This window comes from Hippichthys cyanospilos, chromosome 16 (assembly GCF_059441005.1).
Source record: "Hippichthys cyanospilos isolate Australia breed blue-spotted pipefish chromosome 16, RoL_Hcya_1.0, whole genome shotgun sequence".
Classification (NCBI taxonomy): domain Eukaryota; kingdom Metazoa; phylum Chordata; class Actinopteri; order Syngnathiformes; family Syngnathidae; genus Hippichthys; species Hippichthys cyanospilos.
The window spans coordinates 5,141,755-5,163,778 of record NC_142384.1 but is presented as its reverse complement, the minus strand read 5'-3'; the positions used below and the strand labels follow the sequence as shown (position 1 = coordinate 5,163,778).

Below are 22,024 nucleotides of genomic sequence, written 5' to 3'. Positions count from 1 at the left end.
GGGACGTGCGTGGTGACGTCAGAGACGTACGTCGGCGAACGTGTCAGCGGAACAACAGAAATACGGAACCGCGCCCTTTTGACTGAACGATGCCACGTTACGCCGCCAGAGGCCGCTCGACTACAGCTGAAGAAGGTTGCTGTTAAACAACGTTCAGTAGTTCGGTGCGAGCCATAATACTGAGACAAATTGAAATGGCATCGGTGTACCTAATGTTGTGGTCTCTCTTTGAACACAGCAACATAGCTGAAGAATACAACAACTCAAGAAATCACGTCAATCCAATGTATATATATATATATATATATATATATATATATATATATATATATATATATATATATATATATATATATATATATATATATATATATATATATATATATATATATATATATATATATATATGGTATATATGGTATATATATATATATATATATATATATATATATATATATATATATATATATATATATATATAGAGAGAGAGAGAGAGAGAGAGAGAGAGAGAGAGAGACTTAGATAAAGTATATACAGTATATACTTAGATAGAAAGAATGGGGCCAGAGGTAGCATGCCCTGTTTAGCAAGAATCCGCGTGGTCCCCGCCCATGAGTGAGGAGCGAGACGAGGAAGACCGAGGAGGAGAAGCCACTTGTTTGCACCTGCCTGGATCCCAGGTGTTATCGTTTCCTTCCATGGCACTGTACAAGGATGACGAATCCGAGGAGGACGCGAGCGAGTGCCCGGTGTGCTACGAGAGCCTGCGCTCGACAGAGAGAACACTGAGCTGCGGACATGTCTTTTGCCACGATTGTCTGGTCAAGATGCTTCTCAGTATCCACGCCGAGGGACAAATCCGGGACACCCTGGCCTGTCCTGTGTGCAGACACCTCACTTTCATCAGGAAGCGGCAGGACGAGTCGCTCGCCTTGGCGGAGATCAAGGGGGGGCTCGGGGAAGAGGAGGAGGAGGAGGATTCGGAAAGAGAAGGATGGGGGCAGCAACAGACTTTGGAGGTGCCCGTGGGGACGCCCCTCACCCGAATGGAGGACGCCCCCTCGCCTGTGTCTCTCTCCGGGCGGATGCGGCGCTTCTTCTGCAGGGACTCAGAGAGCTTCCGGCGGCCGAGGTTCGTCCGGTCGAGTCCCTGCGGCAACTCGGAGATCTTCGTCATCAGCGCCCGGGGGAGACCCATGACTGACGACGACGCATTCAGCGTGGTGCTGACTGTGGTGCGGCCACAGAGGAGGCGCCGGCGACGTCTGTGCAGCACGGCTCGCTGCCTCCTACTGCTACTGTCCATTTTCACCTTCATGGCGCTGGTAGCTGCCGTGCTGCCGTGGATCCTCTTGGCTTAAATAACGACAATACTGTACTACGCTGAATAAGAGCAGTTGGCAAAAATCGTTGTAGCTCTTTGTAACTTCAGGAGAAGTTGTGCAAGTTCAAGGACTATTTGGTCCTGTTATAAACAAAGTAAAATTCACACGATAGGATCTACTCTGAACATTTTACTCTCTTCCAAAAGGAAATTTCTTCTATTCAGTTTGGACTGGGTCCAAACGTGGGTAAGGGCCAATAGGAGTGAACCACTTAGTGAAAACGCAAATTTTACAGGGGAGCAAGAAAAAGATGAAAAACCAAGAAGCCATAGAGTCATTGTTCACGCTATTTTCTATGAAATGTACTGTTTTGAAGCGTGAAATACAAAATTAAACTGAAAAATGCTGCACTGGGTGCTATAGCATAAAAAAAATGAAGAAAAAGTAAAAATGAGATTTCAGTCTCAGGTTTATGCCAATTACTCTGTATAGAACGGAGAAAAAAGGCACCCAAAAAGTCGAAAATTTCACTAAGAGGTCCCATTCTATTTGACCCATACCCATATCGATTTTTTTGTTTGTTTGTGTCAGATACACTCTACAAAATTTACCATGTAGTCCTTCGAAAATGTCCACGGCAAAAACAGAATATAGGTAAGCGTTAAAAGGGAAAAAAAAAGCACATTAATGCCTGAACAAATAGGGGGAAAAATCTTCAAAATGAATCTCAGTCTCTGAAAAGACGTATAAATTTTTTTCACGAGTTCTAAAAGTAAGAAGAATCGCTTCTATCAATGTTGCACAACTGAGCTTTATAAAATAAAATGTCATGTTTTTTATTCACCATCTTTATTTATTAAGATATGTATAGTTTTTAACTGTCACATGGAGTGTTGAAAAAATATACTGTATGTGCCCACAAAATATTTTGTAACTGCCAATTCAGCAAACATTTTTGACTAACAAACTAGGGGACTCTCGAATATGTTCAAACAGATTTGAAAATGCATTTAAATGTGTTCACAAATATGTTCGAATGAACTTACAAACAAGTTAGAACATATTCATAAAATTTAAGTTAAATGCTAGAAACCACTTTGTTTAATTGAGTTCCGCATCCCCTGTGGCATTATGGGAAAAAAATTAAACCATATAATTACAAATGAACAATATTTACTTAAATCTCAAACATATTGATATAATGGAGGACAAATGCTAAAAATCATACCGTTTTGCACATACATGGGGAAAAATGCTATGTTTTTAGCATCTAGTATGTGCAGTATTTGTAAATATGTTTGAATGAGTTTGACAGTCAAGAATACTTACTCCATTGGCAATTTAATTCTTCCATAAGTTTCTTTCTTTTAGCAACTCAAACTGTGTTACTGACAAGGGGGGAAATGTAACTTTACTTTGACTTATAAGGTCATCTTAGGACCATTTTTAACTTCCAGACTGCATAAAGGAAAATCTATTCCCAAGTGTAAGACCAAATAAAAAATAGTATATATTTATACAACTTTAAAACTGCAACTTCAGATGTATTATTTTTTTAATACTGTCCGAAAAAGCAAACAAGCAAAAAAAATAATAATCAGAAACCATTAACATTATTATTTATCCTAAAAAATGTAAAGTTTTTCATTTGTTGAAAAAAAAAAATCAGCTCATTTTTGTACTTTACATTACAAAATCATCTCATGGGCCAGATTAAACTCATCTGATGTCCAGAAACAGCCCATAGCCCTTATGTTTGATACCAATGTTTTATTATGTCAGATTAAGGGTGTATAATATGGATTATTTTTTTATTTAAATTTCTTGGGTCCCAACTTGGGTCCCTGCAAAGGTGAGTATCTCCATGGAGGCTCATTAACATTGCTAGGTTTATTGCTGGTCACTTTTATGGTAATCAAACAAAGCATGCCTTGAGATGTGAAATTTCGCTTTAAGCGAAAGCTTGACCCATGTACATTGTGGAACGCTATGCCTTGAAAGTGTCGTTTAAAGCGTTGCCAACTGAGTATCACAGAGAGATTTTAACCACGACACATTATTGATGCGCCTCGGCGGTATCGCATGGAGACGAGACGCACTGTAAGGGAATACACAACTTCAGTTTTGGATTACATGGTCAGATGACTTGACCTGGCCCCCTCTGTCTGAAACTCAGAGGAGCGGTTTAGATGGCTCAAATACCTGAGACATCTCATGAATGTTGCATGTCCCCACCCCTTTGACTCTAGCGTGATTGCGTAACTCCCAGATTCATCGTTAAACTTTGGTTTCCACTTGTGTCATCTCACCTGGCCAGTCTTACAGGTTTCAACCACTTCCTTCATTAGCCAGCAAATAAGCAAGCTCTGCTGGCACAGTTACCTCAAGAAAGCAGCTGAGTTACTATACGAGTGAACAAACTAGTTTTCCTGATTACGCCTAAGTAAATAAAACGGATTACAACTCACTTTAATACATTGAGCAGGTATGGCCTACTCATGCTTGAGCCCTGGGTGTAAGTGGATTTTTCACTAACTTGGCCTTGCTATCACCCAACTTAAGGCAACTTTGAACGGCTCATAACATCATCAAATATAAATCTATTTTTGCTTCAAACCCCTCAAAATGTTCAGTGACATCTGCCCTACCCATACATACCTGTATGTATATTTACATATCCGCATTCAAAGGGCGTTTTGTTTGGAGGGATTTTCATTTTGTGAGGGGAAAAAAATGCTAACAGCTATTTAATGCTGCAGATTTTGCACACAGGAATATGCAGATATAATGTTATGCGTTTCATGAAATACGACGTTTTCCTGCAACATTTAGTTCTATGTTTCAGCTACAGATCACCATTTTTGTGTGCAAAAGAAACATTTTTGCCAACGTAAACCAGTACAGGCTTGTGAAATGTGGTCTCTCTTTGACACTGTACTGCACGTTCTTAAAAACCTTTGCAGTCTCTTAGTTTATCACTCGATGGCAGTTAATTGTACACACGGTCCTTTTAGAACATAAAATGACCTAAAATGACAGTAGGTTTGCAATTTTGAATTGCCCTTTATGAGTGTTACATAGAAGATTATTGAGTTTATATAACTAGTTTTATGAAAAACACGAATGTATATCGTGTTGCTAAATTCTCTTTTAAACTAATTACACAAAATCACTTTATTTTTTCATAATCAGTTGTGGTTGATATATGTTTAGAGAATTAGACAAATAAAATTTCAGTTTTGTACATTTTGAAACCATATCATTCCCATTTTTAGCTAAGAGACACATTTGGGTCATGTATGTAACCATTTAGCTTGTCAGTATGTCACAAAACAAAAACCAAAAAATCTCTTATATTTTGGGGGAGCTGGCATTCATTTTGTGGTTGCCCAGAAATGCCCATGGTTTTAAAAATGAATATTTTAATTCACCACTAGATAATGCTAACTTCTACATTCTCTGACCGTCATGTCTGATTATTTTATTTTAACTTTAAATATCACATTCTAATTTCTTTAACTGCGATATTATCACGTAAATCACAAAAACAAAAATAACGTGTACATTTCACCTTAAGTTCAATACGCTAATAAATTAAGCTTCCCACAGTTTTTAAATTGCTCCAGATGCACAACCCAGTTAAACAACTACAATTTTAAACAACAACAACAACAAAAACACAAGAGATGTGTTATCAAAAATGTAGAGTTTAATATATATAGATCTATTTATTTCTGACATTCTGATAAGGATTGCAGGTAGGCTTCACAGTACACACTGTGTTCCACTTGATATGCTAAGCACGGGAGCGGGATGGGGACGGGGTTGCTCCTTGTTTGTCTATTGGGGGGACGCAGCACAATCCACAGGCAACATCATCTGCTCCCCTCCGTTTTTTTTTCTTTCAAAAATGTAATCATGATCCACATTTTTTTAACAGAATCCCCCACTGACCCCAGACCCCGGTTACCGCCCCTAAAAAGACAGTGATGGACACAAAACTATCAAAAAGACTATTTCGATGCATGCTTGTCCAAACTCCCCTTTTGTTTTTTGTTTTTTTTTATTTAAACCCCGCCCTCAAATCAAATCATGATCAAGCCTGGCAGCGGGAAGATGACTTCAAAAACGGCATTAAAATGTCCGATGAAAGTCATCGGGTGGAAAAAGTGAAGTTTGAGCGAAAAAAAGGCTCTTAAAAATTAGGAGATTGTGCAGCCTGTTATGTGAATATGAAAGCATGCGTGGAGGCAGATAATGCAGCAAAGCGTTACAGTAATACTGTTCGGTTAATGTTCATACAAGCCAGTAGGTTGCGTGGTCCATTAAAAAAAAAAGTGTCACATTCAGTCAGCCTCCTGGTTGATCCAAGCATGTAAAATAAAGTCTTTTATATGCCCATCGTTGTCAAAAATAAAGTGTGAGGGCACTTGTAATGTGGGCAGATAATCACCACAACTACCTAGAGAATAAACAACATGATCAGAATTTTCTCCATAAAGACAAACACGCACACACAGAGACATGGGTTTTGTCTATCGTAGTGGAGACACGTCTTTGACATTATGCATTTCCTAGTCCCTAACCTTAACCATTGCAACAAATTGCCTAACCGTAACTCCGATTCTAACCTCGATCAAAATCAATTCAAACATATACACTAAAAGTAAGTCTTGACCCTCAAAAAAAGGTCTGAACTTGTGGGGTCCACCAAAATGGTCCCAAGTCGACGAGGTCCCCACAAAGACAGTGAAACCCCAAATTTGGTCTCCACCTTGTGGTAAAAACCAAGGGCGCACACATACAGTTGCGCAGGGGCACACACATACACAGATGCATATAATACATCATTTCCTGCTCCCACCTTAAGGAATTACAAATAAAGCCAATAACATACTGAATAAATGCAAGCAGCATTGCTGAATGGGTCCATGTTGCACTTTTTTTAAATGATGGTAAAATGTACACCATTCTCAGCACAAAATAAATACTGTAGATTAAAAAAAAAGAAATAAGAAAGTTTGTTTTTTGTTATGTAGCAGGGACAGCAGGGACAGGATTTAACAGCATTTCTTTTTTGAATGTATCAGCAAATCTAAGGACAGGAAGAGAATGGTTTTCTTTTCAAATTAAGAGCAAATAGATTGGAACATTGGGCAAAATGGCTGCTTCAAACTAAAACGACTTTTTTTTTCAGTCAGGCCATGATAGACCAATCCACCAAATTTTGTTTTGATTGGTGAAACTTGTTGTCAAGGGTTAATTCAATTTCCTTTAAACTGTTCACAAATCCTTGCTATGACCATTGAACCTTTGAAGCCAATATTAGATGGAAGAGGTTAAAATAAATAAATAAATAAATAAATAGAAACAGCAGGCAATTTTATGTCGCCCTTCTGTCTAGGATGACCGTTTCTGATTTCGATATTTTTTCCTCAACCTTTCTTGGGGGTTCAACCCAAGTTTTTGGGAAGATTGTGCTGAAGACCCATAGCTTGCACACATTTTATCTCAAGCTTGGTTTCCAAAAATCAGTTGCTTTCAGACTTAAGCCCACACCCCCCTCCAAAAAAAACAAAAAACAAATGGCAATTCATTTAAAGAAAATAAAACTAACTAAAAGCGTTATGAATGGCTTCCTCTACTTTTGGACAGAAGCGGATGTGTAGGAATCGTAATTGCACTTAAGACATTTTTAGCACCCCCCCCCCCAAAAAAAAAAAAAATAACTAAACAAAACAAAAAGACAACCACTTGCTTCCTTTAGTCCTGTTTGTGTAGCAGTGAATCAATATTGAAAAGTTAATAGGTGTGCACGTTTTCAGTTTTACAGTTGTAACTTCGCACTTTTAAAGACGAGACGTTAGCATATTCTCAAAGCAAAACTGATTGTAGCATAAATAAATTCACCAGTAAATAAATAAATAAATACATACATACATAAATAAGTGTAATTTTTGCTCAAAGTGGGACAAAAATAACTTCACTTTGTTTACACGTGATAAATATCAGCATGTATATACATATAACGAGATACGGCTTATACTTTTTCTCTCAGGTTTATATACATCTATTTATGTACACTCTTTTTTTCTTGTTGTATTTACATGCGGCGGTGGTGTGGGGGTGACTGAACCTGAAGCACTTGAGCGAGGTTACTTGAACATAAAAGGCGGTGTCGAGTCATCCTTGTTGGTTATTTTCCCCAAATAAATCGCCACCTTTTCAGATAGAGCGCTTTGTTAATATCACCTTAAAGAGAATTGGCTCGCGGAATTTTGCAGAAACATTCTTGTCATTCTGTGCTGGTAATATAACGTGAGTCCACATTTTTAATAGTGTCAAAACTAGGAGACTTCGTCAAATAGTGGCCAAAAAATCCCCACCTTCCTCAAATAGGTGCATCATTTTCTGCATAAGAAACCGCATCATCTCCAAAGAGGAAATTGCATCGGTAAAGCTTTCAAATACATGAGATTTAAAAAAAAAAATCCATCTCATCTTAGGTGGGTTGCAAAGTGTATAATTCAGTTAGAAAAATTAAGCGCCTTCCTCAAACGGACACTTCCTCAGAAAACACACTGACTGCAAAAAAGAAGCTGGCATCTGTAAAGTTGACGATTACAGAAATAGATAAAGATCCATCTCATATCAAATTGACTGCAAAGTGTATCTATCATCCAGCTAAGAAAACTAAACACCTTCCTCAAGTAAATCCCTTCACAGAAAACACACATTGACTGCAAAAAAGGTAAGAGGCACCATTAACTCAAATTCCTGCAAAAGACACAGTCATCTAATAGAGTTGGCTGTTTAGTGTGTCATCCACTCTAGAAAAAATACACACCTTCCTCAAATAGATGCCCCCAATTTTACAATCAGAAAACACACGGCGACTGAAATAAGGAGGTGGCATCAGTAAAGCTGATGATTACATTAAAGATAAAGAAAAATCAATCTCCTATCAAATTGCCTACAGTGTATTATCCAGTTAAGAAATTTAAACACCTTTCTCAAATACATCCCTCCTTGGAAAACACATGCCGACTGCAATGATGAGTTGGCATCTGTAAAGCTGACAAATACATGCGATTAAAAAAAAAAAAAAAAAATCTCATCTCAAATTGGCTGCAAATTGTATCTTACAGTTGAGAAAATTAAACACCTTCCACAAATATTTTGTCGCCGAAAAACACACACATTGACTGCAAAAAAAGTAGCTGGCATCTGCACAGCTGACTTTTACATAACCGACAGAGAAAAAAACAACATGGCTAAAGAAGGACTCAGTATCATCAAATTTAGAAATGTGGCTGCAGATTGCGCCGTCCACTATCGAGAAAAAATAAATGCCTTCCTCAAATAAATGTTTCATTTTTTCCTCCAGAAAACACACGCTGACTGCAAAGGGGACCTTACATCCGTAAAGGTTAAAAATTACATGACAGAAGAATTGTCTGCAAATTGTATAACCCAGTTAAGTAAATTATACCCCTTCTCAAATAGATTCTTCCGAAAAACACAGAGATGGCAAAAAAGAAATGTTAAGCTGAAATTCTTTGGAAACGGAGGTATTCGGTACAATCTAAAATGGAGGACTGTCATTTATCCATCCTAGAAAAAATAAATGCCTTCCTCAAATAGATGCCTCTGTTTTCGCATCCAAATAAACACACCATCTGCAGAGAGAAGCTGTGAAGCTTGCATCCATGCAAAGGAGGGGCGAGAAAGCTGGCAAACATTTGAACACCTCAAGTCTTAGAATCTCAAATAGAAAATTAGATATCCTGGCATAAGAAAAATAAACACCTTTCCCAAACAGATACTTTTGCTTTTTCCCCAAACACACAAAGAAAGCATCCAAAGCCACATTTAAGGACAATTTAGTCACTATTTGAGGGCCATTATTTGATGAAATCCACCTAGTCGGCATTGACGATAACCTGCAAAGCAAATGTATCGCAAATAAATCACATCCATGTCACGCACAATGAAAGCTATATTGTAAATCAACTAAATGCATTTAAGGCAAACCAAAAATTTGAACCAACAAACCACTGCAACACTAATAAATAAAAAAGAAATGAGCTATAAACCAGTCTTTCCTCCTAAAGGCATCTTCATCTTTTTTTTTTAATGGATGAGGCCAAGCGGTGTGTTCTTCCCTCAGGCCTTCGGCGGCGATTGGCGACGTCATAGAGTGGTCGCCAGCCGCTCTTCCTCAGGCGCGGCCTCACCCGACGCCGGCGAGACGGTGGCGGGCAGGGACCTCCTGCAGGGGGCGCCGCTGAACTCGTCGATCAGGCTGTCCAGATTGACATTGATGGAGGGGATTTCGTAATTGAAGATATCTAAATGCGTGCATGGCGGCGGTGAACGAAAGGAGGGAGGACATGTGGGACAATGTGGATGGCGATGAAGTGTACAAAAAAAAATGGAAGAAAGCAGAAATATTATTTCGGGGAGGGACTTACGACCTCAAATCTCGCAAAACAACGTCAACATTCAATACATTTTGAATGCCATAACATAAATGGTCAGACACCGACACCTTACTTTGGACCACAAAAAAAGGCCAACACAAAGGCAACAAGATGTGTGCATGTGTGTGTTTTTAGTATGTGTGGGACGTTAGCTGGGCTTGCATGGACTCTGATGTGCTTCTCAGTCTAAAGCGGTGGTTCTCAAACTGGGGTTCCCGAACCCTGAAGGGACCCTGAGACGTAACTTGTGGGTCTGCAAAATAGATGAATTATTTGGAGGCGGAGGAAGATACTGACCCCTTATTATTTTGTTATAATGAAAAGGCCTTTTTCGGTTCTCCAAATGCATTGTTGTGGCTCAATCCATTTATTAACTCATTCACTGCCAAACCAATAAAAATGGATCTTGGCTGTCTATAACCACCAGTGGCAGTGAATGAGTTAAACGTTGTTCTTCGAAATGTAAAAAAATAATGCATGAGGACCAATCGCAGCTTAACATTGCAAATGTTCACCATGTAGGGCTCCCAGGACCCTCAAAGTTTGAGAACACCGGTTGGAAACTATTCCAGAAAACAAACAAAAAAAACCTGCTGAGTTTCTACAGGATTTGAGACTGATGGACCAGTGATTAAGCGTGAAAGAGCTGCTACCAAAAATAAAGGGAGCAGTGATGAATTTGCAAAAGTTGGGTGCCCTCAGCCACACCTTTCCGCCCCCAACCCACCCCCTACCACTACATTTTACACCGGCGGCTTTTTAGAGGGCAACGTCTGCTAGCGTTAGAGTAACAATGTGTAGACAGTCGAATCTCCAAAGTCCAACGCACCCCGTGGTCGGAATATATTGTATTTTTGGTTTCAAAAGGCACCAATAAAAGCCTTTAATTTGGACAGTACGCCTTGTGTGTTTACTCCCTCCCAAAATCTTTAAAAATCTTAAGGTGGCACACAGGTAAACCCTCCGCTTGAGTGACGAACCATTTCCTGATGACATAATTCATCCTAAAGGACGGAACAGGCACGTATGCCAGCAGAGATACAACAATCAGAGAAAATTACGTAACATATACAGTATGTATACTGGGAAAATAAATCATTCAGAGAACACTACATATTACGTACGGTGGGAGCAATAGACCAATCAGAGAACATTACATAATATGTACGATAGAAGTTATAAATCAACAATACGTTATACGTATTGTATGTACACGAGGAGCTATAAACCATTCAGAGAACTGCTGAACAATACGGTGCACTGTATGGTGCAGAAATGTATTGTTATATGGACTAAGTTGGCAAAACTGGATAAGCCCTCAGTTTAGCTAGCATCAAAGAACCAATTGTTTTTAGTTTATTTTTAATTTAATACAATGTTCCCTCATTTATTGCAGAAGAAATTACGCGTAGTTTTTCTAGTTTGTTTCTTTTGCTATAATAAACAAATACATAAACTCTAAATTTTTTTGCTGTGACTGAAAAAATCCATGAAGTACAGGTTGAATTTTTTTTTTAATTCATAAAATACCCATTTTTGAGTGGTCTTAATGAAAAAGAAGAAAAAAAACCGTAAAAAAATTGTGATAGAGTGAAGCCGCAACACCTGAACTGTCATGTAGCAAGGTAATGTATTCCAAATTAAGTAGCCCTAAAAAGGGCTGTTATTGGAAGTACCTTGGGGTACGAGTAGCGCGACTTAACTTAATTTAAAGGTACAGGCCGCAATATGGCCATTTTATTGGTTTGTTTGACTTAACGTCAGACAAAGATTGTTACTCAATCTGTTTTACACTTCCATACGACGACAAGCATCAAAATATCAATAAAGGTTTCATGTTGACTTGCGTTGGACCTCGGAGGTTCCGCCGTTAAAAAAAAAAAAGCTTTCGGATGAACCCGACTAAAAGCGACTGCAATGTAAGCGGGCTGCGGTGCACTCTGGGAAGTCCTTGAGCCCGGCGCAGCGTCATGCAACTAGACAAGGGTAAGTCCGACCGATTGCTTGCTTTATCCGAATTGTCTGTGTGTGTGGGAAGGGGGCGGGGTTTGGAGGCAGGCCGCAGGAGAGCCCAGAGGCAGCCGCAGCGCCAGGCCAGGCAGTGAAAGATGGAGTATATGGGGCGTGGGCGGTCCGGCTTACCCTAAATGTCCCCCTCACACTTAGCCCACACTGACGCCCTGGCTTCACACAGCTGCAGGGTACAAAGTAGTAGCGGGTAGGGGGAACAAGAGAACCATAAATAGAGGAAAATTGATTTATACGTTACAGGATGAGCCCGATATACTGCTTACAGTGGGGGAAATAATCATCTGAGCGCCTGCTGAATTGGTCGATTGGCTTACTTACAAAGAAATTCAAGTCTCCAAGTTTTATGGTGGCACACTGCTCATACACACACACACACACACATATATATATATATATATATATATATATATATATATATATATATATATATATATATATATATATATATATATATATATATATATATATATATATATATATATATATATATACTGTATACATATACAGTATGTATATATGTATGTACGACATCTACAGTATATGAATATTAGTGCTTGCATTTTCTTTTAATTAATTACAGTAGATATATGTCGATATATTATATACTATTATTATTATTATTATTATTATTATTATTATTATTATCATTATTATTACTGCATTTAATGTATATTAATGTTGTCAAATAATTGCATTGTTTAACATATTAATCTCAAAATTTTCCATAATAAATTTTCCTTCTAATTTGTAAAAAAAAAAAAAAATAAATATTTAACAGCACTAATATGATGATCAATTAAATTTTCTATCTATGTTATGAATTTTTGTTATCTAGAAGCAATGATTTGTGGTATCTATATTATTGATTAATGCTATCTATACTATCTATTTATGTTATCCATCCATCCATCCATCCGTGTTAGAGCTGTAAAACATTTTTTTTACAAAGTCGGATTACCGTAATTGCAACTTTGAGGTTTGATTAATAACGATTAATCATCTTGTTCAAAATGATTTTTATGAACAGTTTTTGACCCACCAAGCTTCAAGAGGATCTTTTCTGTGTTCATTTTTCTTTATTTGTTTTCAGTTCACTACTAGCGCTCTTGCTAGCCGCCTCAACTAAAGCATGTTTTGCCTGTCGATCTTTGACAAAAAGATAGCTGCAGTTATTGCTCGGCGGAGTGATATTTGTGGCAAACTTCCACACCCATCACACCATTTGAATGCTATCATAATTTAACAGTAATTTCCCAAGATCTTGTCTGTGAAAACACATACATGAAAATTGAAGACTGTCAGTTTCTTTCTATGTGAACACACGTCCAGATTCAGAGCAGCATCACGTCATTATTTCCCTCACTGTATGTCGACAGAACACCATCATCAGAACATCACACTGCGGACATATCAGGAGACTTGTATGGGTGAATGTGCGTGCCCAGCTCACATAGATAGTACAGAGAGTGCACAAGATGATCCGGCTAGCAACCCGGCACAAGCTGGAGCAGCTTTGTGCATCTGTCGATGTTTCGGCAAACGTCGACACATAACACAAGCTATGAATACAAAAGGCCAACGATTTTTCAATCATAACACTGCAGAACAAATATGCTTGATGGACAAAAGTATTGGGATAAGTGAAAATGGGAAGTTTTGATTTTGGGGTGTGCCAGGTTTATCACAAATGAGTATACATTGTTTGAGTTCAAGGTTTTAGGTCAAGTTAATAAAAATCATAACCACAAGTCTGATTTGATGTATTGATTTGATCTATTTGTGATAGTTATTGTACTTTACAAAGACATTAAATTATGAACTGTCCATTTAACCCAACCATACATACCCTCCAAGCAGCCTATCCAAAAAGTATTTTTGGATGAAAAAACAAAACAAAAAAACTGTTAAAATAGAGTGCTGTGTTATCCCTGCCTGATTAATTAAACTTTGAAAGTACAGTGGGCCCTTGTGTTACAACATTAATCCATTCCGCGGTTGGGGTCGTAAGGCAAATTCGTCGTATGACGGGCAATCCAAACCGATGATGAATAGCTAATGCGTTTAGAAACCCAGGTAAAAACATCAAAATTGTACATACATATTAAAAATTGGTACCAAAATAGTATAGTAAGTGCTACGTATATATAATATACATGTATACAATCAGAAAACATCATAAATAAAAAAATATAGAAAAGATGTATTTGCTTTTGAGTGCTGCTTGTTATGCCCATATTCCCTAATATGGATTATCTCCAGCATCATTTCCATATAAATCATCTTCTTACTTCTCGCTAGCAATCTTGGGACCCATGGCTAACCCTTTCAACTTCGAATTAAGCAGCGAAATGCACTATAAATACGGTTTTCTAACCATTCACAATCGAACAAAGCTTTACCGTTCCGCCATTTTGAAACAAGTGAGGCCGACCAATAGCAGACCACCATCTCCGTGAGGAGACGCCGACCAATAGCAGAATTGTAGTGACGCGTTGCAGGGACGGAAACTGAAAATAAGTGAAATGACCTAAAAACGCCTGCAGATGGAGGCGAAACAACACAAATACAGCCAAGCCCCTAGAGTCATGACAGTTGCAAAACGGGAAAATGTCATGAAGAGGTGATGAAAAAACTCAGTATTCCATGTCGCAACATGAAAATAACATAAATCAGGGACGTTGTAACATGGGGGTCCACTGTTCTTTTGCAGTGGTATCTCCAGGCACATTTGATTCAGCAATTCCAGGAAATACGCTGCTTAATTTTATGTTTTATTTCTGGCTCGTCTACTGATAAATTACATGACTAATGACAATGTGCATCCTTATAAAACAACAAAATAATAGGAGTCACAAAAACAATTATTCAAATGAATTTGCTCTTAATTTGAAAAGAGACCTATACTGCTCCTATTATGAAATGAAAAAGGATTCATTGAAAAGTGCTGATACCTGCAGAAACCCTTTTTCAAATCTCATGTACACGTTCTTAAGTCATTTTAAATAATCTTAAATCTCATGAAGTGTCCTTTGCATAAACCAATTTTAGAAGAGCTGACCTAACCTCCTAGAAAAGGTTCAAAGTAAGCCAAAATGAATGGAGCGATTGTGCGTCAATACTTTTGTCCATAAAGTGCACCTACATGCCTAAGGCCACTGTTCTTCAAAGAGATATTCGTTTAGGGACTCAAGCATGGTGTCCTATTACACTTGTCCTCCGTCTCCCGTGGACAGAGCCACGGCCAGTCTGAGCGAAGGCCGCTGGAGCTCCACCTGTGTCTGCTGTTTACCTGTCGACATGCTCTCCCCCGGGGACAGTCCATCGGCAAGGCCTTGCTCCAGTGTCTGGGGTGCCGGGACCTGGACCGGGGCCTGTCCGGCGAACCCGACGGGGATGGTGGGTGGCTGCGGCGGGGGCAGGCTGGGTCTCTGCCTGGGCTTGGGGGCCGGTCGTGATTTGGTGAGCGTCCCGGTCAGCGAGGGCGGAGACGAGAGGGAGTGGGGCGTCCCCAAGGGGGTCTGCCCCGGGGAGGGAGTGGGCAGCATTTGACCCGGACTGCACACCAGTCCGTAAGGGGAGGGGGTGCTGGGCGGGGTGGGGGACAGGCTGACTGGTGACGGCTGACCCGGGGAATGATCGGACATGGCGCCCGACTGACAGTAAGGGACCTTGGGAGGCACCGGGGCCAACTTTTTGGAACCTGGCAGCACAAATCACTTATTATTACTTTATAAACTCTACAAAATTAAAACAACATAAAGAAACCGAGCTGACCTTTGCGCAGGGTGTGTGGGCTGTGTTCTGTAGCGTGGGGGCACTGACTGCTGCTCTGTGGACTGCAGTTAGGGGGCACTGGGCTTGCCACTTGGATGCCTTTGTGACCAATGACAGGCGAGAGCTCTTTACTCTTCAACGAACTGACAAAAGCAGAAACGCATCAAAATCAGTCCGAGCAGCCGGGGATATGAAAGCGTTCTTCGAATTTGACACACAATGCCTCATGATGAAAATGTGAAAACAGATTATTTTTTGCTTATGCGTATTGTGTGGTATTACTATGCATATGACAATAAAACTTTTGAATCTTGTGTGTGTGTGTGTGTATATATATATATATATATATATATATATATATATATATATATATATATATATATATATATATATATATATATATATATATATATATATATATATATATATATATATATATATGTGTGTGTGTGTGTGTGTGTGTGTGTGTGTGTGTGTGGCACCTCGCTCAGGCATCTGATATCAGCTCAAAAAAAGATGTCGAATTAGATCGCTACAAAACCTACAATATTAGCACTCATATACAAGCAATCCCACTCCAACTCACCTGTAATTCTTACCCAGCAACAAAGTGAAACCTGTGTCACCATCAGGCAAAGTACATTCAGAACTTCTAAAACACAGTAAAAGCCAGGCCGAAGAAGCAAAGTGTACAGTAAATTGCAGCCTAGCATATTAGCAGGAACTTCTGGAAACTGACTCACCGCCATATTGCTGAATGTACGCTAGTCACATGGCAGCACGTGACATTTAATTCAGTGCACCCTTGCCGCGCTGTCACTTGAACTGTGCATCTCCGACCAATAAGCCGGCACTCGCCGAGCCGTGAAAGGGAATGTGAACACGCGAGCCCGTTTTGACCGCCGCTGACACAAACATGATGTAACAATTCCTACTGTTCAGTTTGTTTGGAAGACACACAGAACATCGTAGAAGTTGGGACACTGCCACGCAAGCATATTGGCTGCAGGAGTGTGCGGGACATTACATTAGGTACACCACATTTTCCGAGAGCTGTATTAAATTCATCAAATGCAGTCATCTTGTGGCAAAGAATATTTAAATGTGATTATTTTTATAGTTTTACATGTGTCGCTAACCCATTTGTGTTCAAAGAGTTGTAACATAGCCATACAGATGCTATAGCATTTTGCATGGCGTTAGCATGAAGCGAGGGACTAAAGCTAGCGGTATTTGGTTGTGTTAAATTCCCAACTTGTCTATTTTTTCCTGTTTAGTTGGACAGTAAACTTCAAGAGAGTGATTTATTTCGTGATCAAATTTCTATTGTTTAAAGAGTTGTACCACCGCCTCAAAAATACTTAAGCTAAAGGCTAAAGTCTGCCGAGGGTATTCCCCATGAAATGTTAGCATTAAGCTAGCGAACTACAGGCTAAGTTATGTGGTTGTTTTGAATCCCAAACTTCTAAATGTTCTGTTTTTGTCTAGTTTGACAATAAACATTAACAGAGAGGGGAAAGAAACCTTTTGAAAACACTTTTTTGAGAAATAATCGCAAACTCTGTATGCTAAACTACTGTTTAGCTTGATGGTGCAAACTAATATTTCTTATTTATTTCATCACATTTATCAGTGAGCATGACGTAGCAGTTTGTTTTTTCTCAAATAACTACATTACGGGATATAGACCATGTGTAGAGTGACTACTTGCTTGATCATTTTTTTCTGTATATATAATTAGTTAAAAAAAAAAATTGTGTAGCTCTTACGTTTTTCTAATTTTCTGTATGAGGCCCTCAAAGAAAAACATTTCGACACCTTTGATAGAAAACATGACATAGCCTGTAAAATAATCACCACTGTTAAAATTTGCTTTGCTGATTGGTAGAATGGAGTGTACAATAAATACATCCATATGCTATGTGAGAGCCAAATGTATTTATTGTCAGTCTAGCTGCGTGTAACGTCCTTGGGTTGCCAGGAAACCCAAGCGAGAGGTTACCATGCGCGAGGCGTGTCACTGGAAGGGGCAAGAAAGCGAGCAGGCCAGCGAGGCGAGGCGAGAGGACGGACAGAGGGAGGCATCCGCCGTTGGGGGTGTGTCATATTTACCTAGTCAGCCTGGGGAGTCCTCTCTCTCTGGAGCACGGGCAGGCTGCCCACGGCGGGGGCGGGGGCGCGGAGGAAGGGAGGCTAGGGGGGTTGCCGAGGGACTGCTCGTGGCGGGCGAGCACCAGGGCGGTTTTGATGTAGAGCGGCGATGCGTTTGCGTCAGGCGGGGGGGCGTGCGACGCGTCGCCGGGCGGGCTGTGCTTGGGGAAGTGCAGGCAGCTGGGCTTGGGGTTGGAATTGATGTCGAGCGAGGACGAGGAGGAGGAAGAGGAGGAGGACGGGAGCGGGGCGGGCGGGGCGAAGCCCGACCAGCGCTGCGGGGGCGGGGGCGAGGCCGGGGGCTGCGACTCCGGGCCCGGCGCCACGGGCCGGGCGCAGGGGGGGGGCTTGGGGTAGAAGTGGTGGTGGGAGGCGACGGGGTAGGGAGGGGGCGGACGGTCCTCCCCTGGGGGCGGGTGGGCAAGGGAGGTGTCCGGTCGATTGGGCGACATGTTTGAGCTGTAGATATTGAGAGAATAGACAGCACAAAAGAAATAGCGCTGATGACTGAAGCACTGGAGCGAGAAGGGTAGAAGCTGTGCGGATGATCGGGGAAAGCGGGCTGGGGGGTCCAAATCAAGACGAGAAAAAAAAGCCTTGGAGGTGGGCGGTGCCCGCGTCGCTCCAAGCCCGGGGACGCAGTGATCGTAATGCAAATTAGGGCTGAACCATTTTGAAAATGGGATTATATCAGTATTATCCTTTGCACCGTCCTCTTCCCATATATAAGTCAAATAGCATTGCAATGAGGATTTGAATTTGAATAACTGTACAGCCCTAATGCAAACACACAAGCGCAAAGCAAAGTGCAAAGGAAAGAAGCTGCCAAAGCCATAAAGTGCGAGGGCGTGTCTCTGCGGCCACAGTGCGACACTTGGAAAAATTCGCTGGGTGCCCGCGACACATCGTATAGTGACCCGAAACCGACGTGACCTGCTCGGATCAAAGTCTGGCAGTGTGACAAGGACACAAACACACTTTAACCAAAAAGCCACAGGAGCCATCCTGAGGGTGACGAATGATGTGATAGCGTTTTTTAATGAAAACAATAAAAATGAAAAACAAGGGGCGAAGAAACTGTGAGAGCAAAGCCACACTGATGTAAACGCAGTTGTGCCTTGACTTACAAGCTGAAATTGTTACGCAACAAAATGGTAAATTCTCACTATAATGGATGCTCCAACATTGCAATTTCATATATATATATATATATATATATATATATATATATATATATATATATATATATATATATATATATATATATATACTGTATACATATACATATATATATATATATATATATATATATGATATATGATATATATGTGATATATATATATATATATATACAGTATATATATATATATATATATATATATATATATATATATATATATATATATATATATATATATATATATATATATATATATATATATATATATATATATATATATATATATATATGTGGATTTGTGAAAAGTACGAGCTGATATTGATATGATATTCGCCAAAGAAACAATATTTGCTTGTAGGGATGGGAGAACGAAACCCCATGAAGCACTTGTTACATTTATTTGGCTCCTTTTGATTGTACTCTTGGTTGAAAGATAAAAGTGAAATCAAATTTATTGAGTGCATGTTCAAACCAAGTACCATCTAGAGAAGCAATAAAATATCAAAACTGCTTCATGGGGCTATTTGATTGTACTGGACAACATTCAAAATGTTTGTTATTAGCACTCATAGTTGATTCCACTCCACCCTTGCTCTTCAATCCAGCAGTGTCTGGATTTCAGAAGGGGATTTTCATTCCCTAATTCTCTCTTAAAACGAGACCTCAAGGAGGTTGTTTGTGTAGAAATCCCAAAATTGTCTTTTCAACAACTCAAAACAAATATCTGTAATATAAGCCTGGTTCTGTGAAAGCGCATTCCACATATTTATCATTAGTGCTGATATTGGAACAGTTTCACACATTGCTCCAGGCTTTAATATTATTATCGTATTGAAAGGGAATGAAGTACTGTATATCGAACACCCTCAGTGAGAACTCTCTAAACGATTCTGACGACCGTAACTTTGACGTTAGCCTGTAAATGGCATTTTGCATTATGTACTAGCATTTAGCTAACATTCTGCTGTAAATTGGCTATGGTTAAAAGCACAAGCTACAAGTTAGTCAGCTTGAAGGCCTGTTGGTTACCTCAGGTTTTTGCTCCCGACTCAAGACAAAAGGAATCTCAAAAAACTCATTAGTCAAAGCACCTCTGCATTAGCATGCAAGAAATCCAGTGACTTTACAATCCTTTTGAAAATTTGAGAAAGGTTGGTGAAAACGCCGATGATGATGATGATGTGTGAAGCAGCAGCAGTGGAGGTAAAAGCGTGGGCGTCTTACCCGAGCCTTTCAACGGGGGGCGGCGTCGCGGCCGGCGAGGCGGCAAACTCTCCCGGCTGCTCCGCGGCGGCCAGAGAGTCGGCGGGCGTGGAGCAGACGCCCGGCGGGGTGGAGCACGTCTTGCGGGCTAGCGTGGACGAACCCTTGCGAGACACCCAGGAAGTATCCATGACCCGTACGCCCATACTGGACACACACGAAAGGAAGGAAGCGTTAGCTGCAGTGAAAAGTGGCACAGGTCCAATTGGGCATGTAGGAAAAACGTAAGGGAGGGGGAAGGCCATGATACAGTACCTTTGGATTTTCCTAATGCTGCGTTAGTAAGGGGGACAGAGGGAAAGAAGGGGATATGATGTCAGACACTTGCTTCATTGTCACACTCACCAACAACATGCTCAGGACACACAAATGACGTGTTATAGTAGTGGTTCACAACTAGAATAGAATAGAATAGAATAGAATAGAATAGAATAGAATAGAATAGAATAGAATGATTTTCATTGTACACAGGTATACAATGGAATTGGGAGTGTTGCTCCAATTAGTGCATGTTAGTAATATGACCAATGAATAAAAAGGATGATATATAAGGAAAGAATAAAGAGAATAGAATAGAAATCAAAGTTTTACAGGAGCTCTTGTTTAGCTGTTATTCGGAGCATTTATAGCTCTGGGGAAAAAGCTGTCATTGTGTCTGTTTACCCAGTTTTTTTTTAGCACTGTATCACTGCCCAGAGGGCAATTTTAATGATGTACGAGCTTCGATTCTTTGTTCAGCAAAGAACGGCAAAATATTTTTTAATAAAAATGTTTTATTTCCCTGCGACCCTTGTGAGGATAAACGGCTGGATGTTTTATTTTTGACTGGTCCACCAGAAAATTGCTTCACTAATCACAAAGCGCATGCGTAGAAAACAAAAAGCATTAAGTTTTGCAAAACAGTCACTACAACACAATTTCACAATAAGTTGCTTAATGTTTCAGTTGATTGGCCCTCAATTTGAAAAGAAAACATTTTTTTTTAAATTAAACACTCACTGTTCTAGACTGGTGGTTCTCAAATGGGGGTACTTGAAGCAACTCCAGGGGTACTCAAGATTTGAAAAAAAACAGACAAACATGCAAATATCTCTTCGAAATTATTATTGAATTAAATGTTTCAGGAAAATATAAGTTATAAGAAAAATATTATGTTCAGTAGGTTATTCATTTTCATTAATTTAAAAAGCCACATTCTTCCTCATAGTAGAATGGTTCAACCATGTCTAACTAATGATTTATTTTTGTGAACAGATCTCTGCTATGACCCCAAAAGATGACACTTTTAAGTTGAAATTCTCCGTGGACAAACATTGATTTTATTTAAGTGTATACATTCACACACATACACACACACACATATATATATATATATATATATATATATATATATATATATATATATATATATATATATATATATATATATATATATATATATATATATATTCTTTCAGTGTTTTTTTTTTTAGAACAGGTCTGACACTTGAGGTTAATTATTTTTTGTGTACAAGTATTTATTAGTAAATAAGTTTATGATTTATTTTTGTGAACAGAACTTTACTTTATTCCTAAATGACAACCCTTTGTATTTAATATTTGTCTTTGGACAAATATTGATTTATGACACTTTATGTTGATTTATTTATTTATTTATTTATTTATTAATAATCAAGCTATTTCTTTTGAAAAACAAATCTTTTCTATGATCCAAAACAAAACTCTATTTGTTGATTATTATTTTGTGGACCAATACAAATTAATTTTGAGAAGTTCTATAGTTCTAAGTTTAATAAATCAGACACAGGTTTTCTTTA

General features: G+C 39.3%; 2 protein-coding genes across 5 annotated transcripts in view; one reads left to right on the top strand and one right to left on the bottom strand.

Moving 5' to 3' along the window:
• Positions 1–627: 627 nt before the first annotated feature.
• Positions 628–2,909, top strand: rnf222 (ring finger protein 222). The gene has a single exon (XM_088437431.1). The coding sequence runs from the start codon at positions 699–701 to the stop codon at positions 1,359–1,361; it is 663 nt and encodes a 220-aa protein (XP_088293557.1). The 5' UTR covers positions 628–698; the 3' UTR covers positions 1,362–2,909.
• A 2,103-nt stretch (positions 2,910–5,012) lies between these two features.
• LOC148410261 (rho GTPase-activating protein 44-like) overlaps positions 5,013–22,024 on the bottom strand; it is a 42,346-nt gene continuing 25,334 nt past the window's right edge. The window contains exons 17-23 of one of the 4 annotated variants that reach the window (XM_088436713.1): positions 20,463–20,480; positions 20,169–20,354; positions 17,726–18,223; positions 15,614–15,756; positions 15,129–15,539; positions 11,951–12,002; positions 9,530–9,676 (exon numbers count right to left, since the gene is read on the bottom strand). In XM_088436713.1, coding sequence (XP_088292839.1) covers positions 11,995–12,002; positions 15,129–15,539; positions 15,614–15,756; positions 17,726–18,223; positions 20,169–20,354; positions 20,463–20,480 — 1,264 coding nt within the window. In that variant the 3' untranslated portion in view covers positions 9,530–9,676; positions 11,951–11,994. Of the gene's footprint in view, positions 9,677–11,950; positions 12,003–15,128; positions 15,540–15,613; positions 15,757–17,725; positions 18,224–20,168; positions 20,355–20,462; positions 20,481–22,024 lie in introns of all 4 variants that reach the window. The other 3 variants (XM_088436711.1, XM_088436714.1, XM_088436712.1) reach the window with 3 other exon arrangements.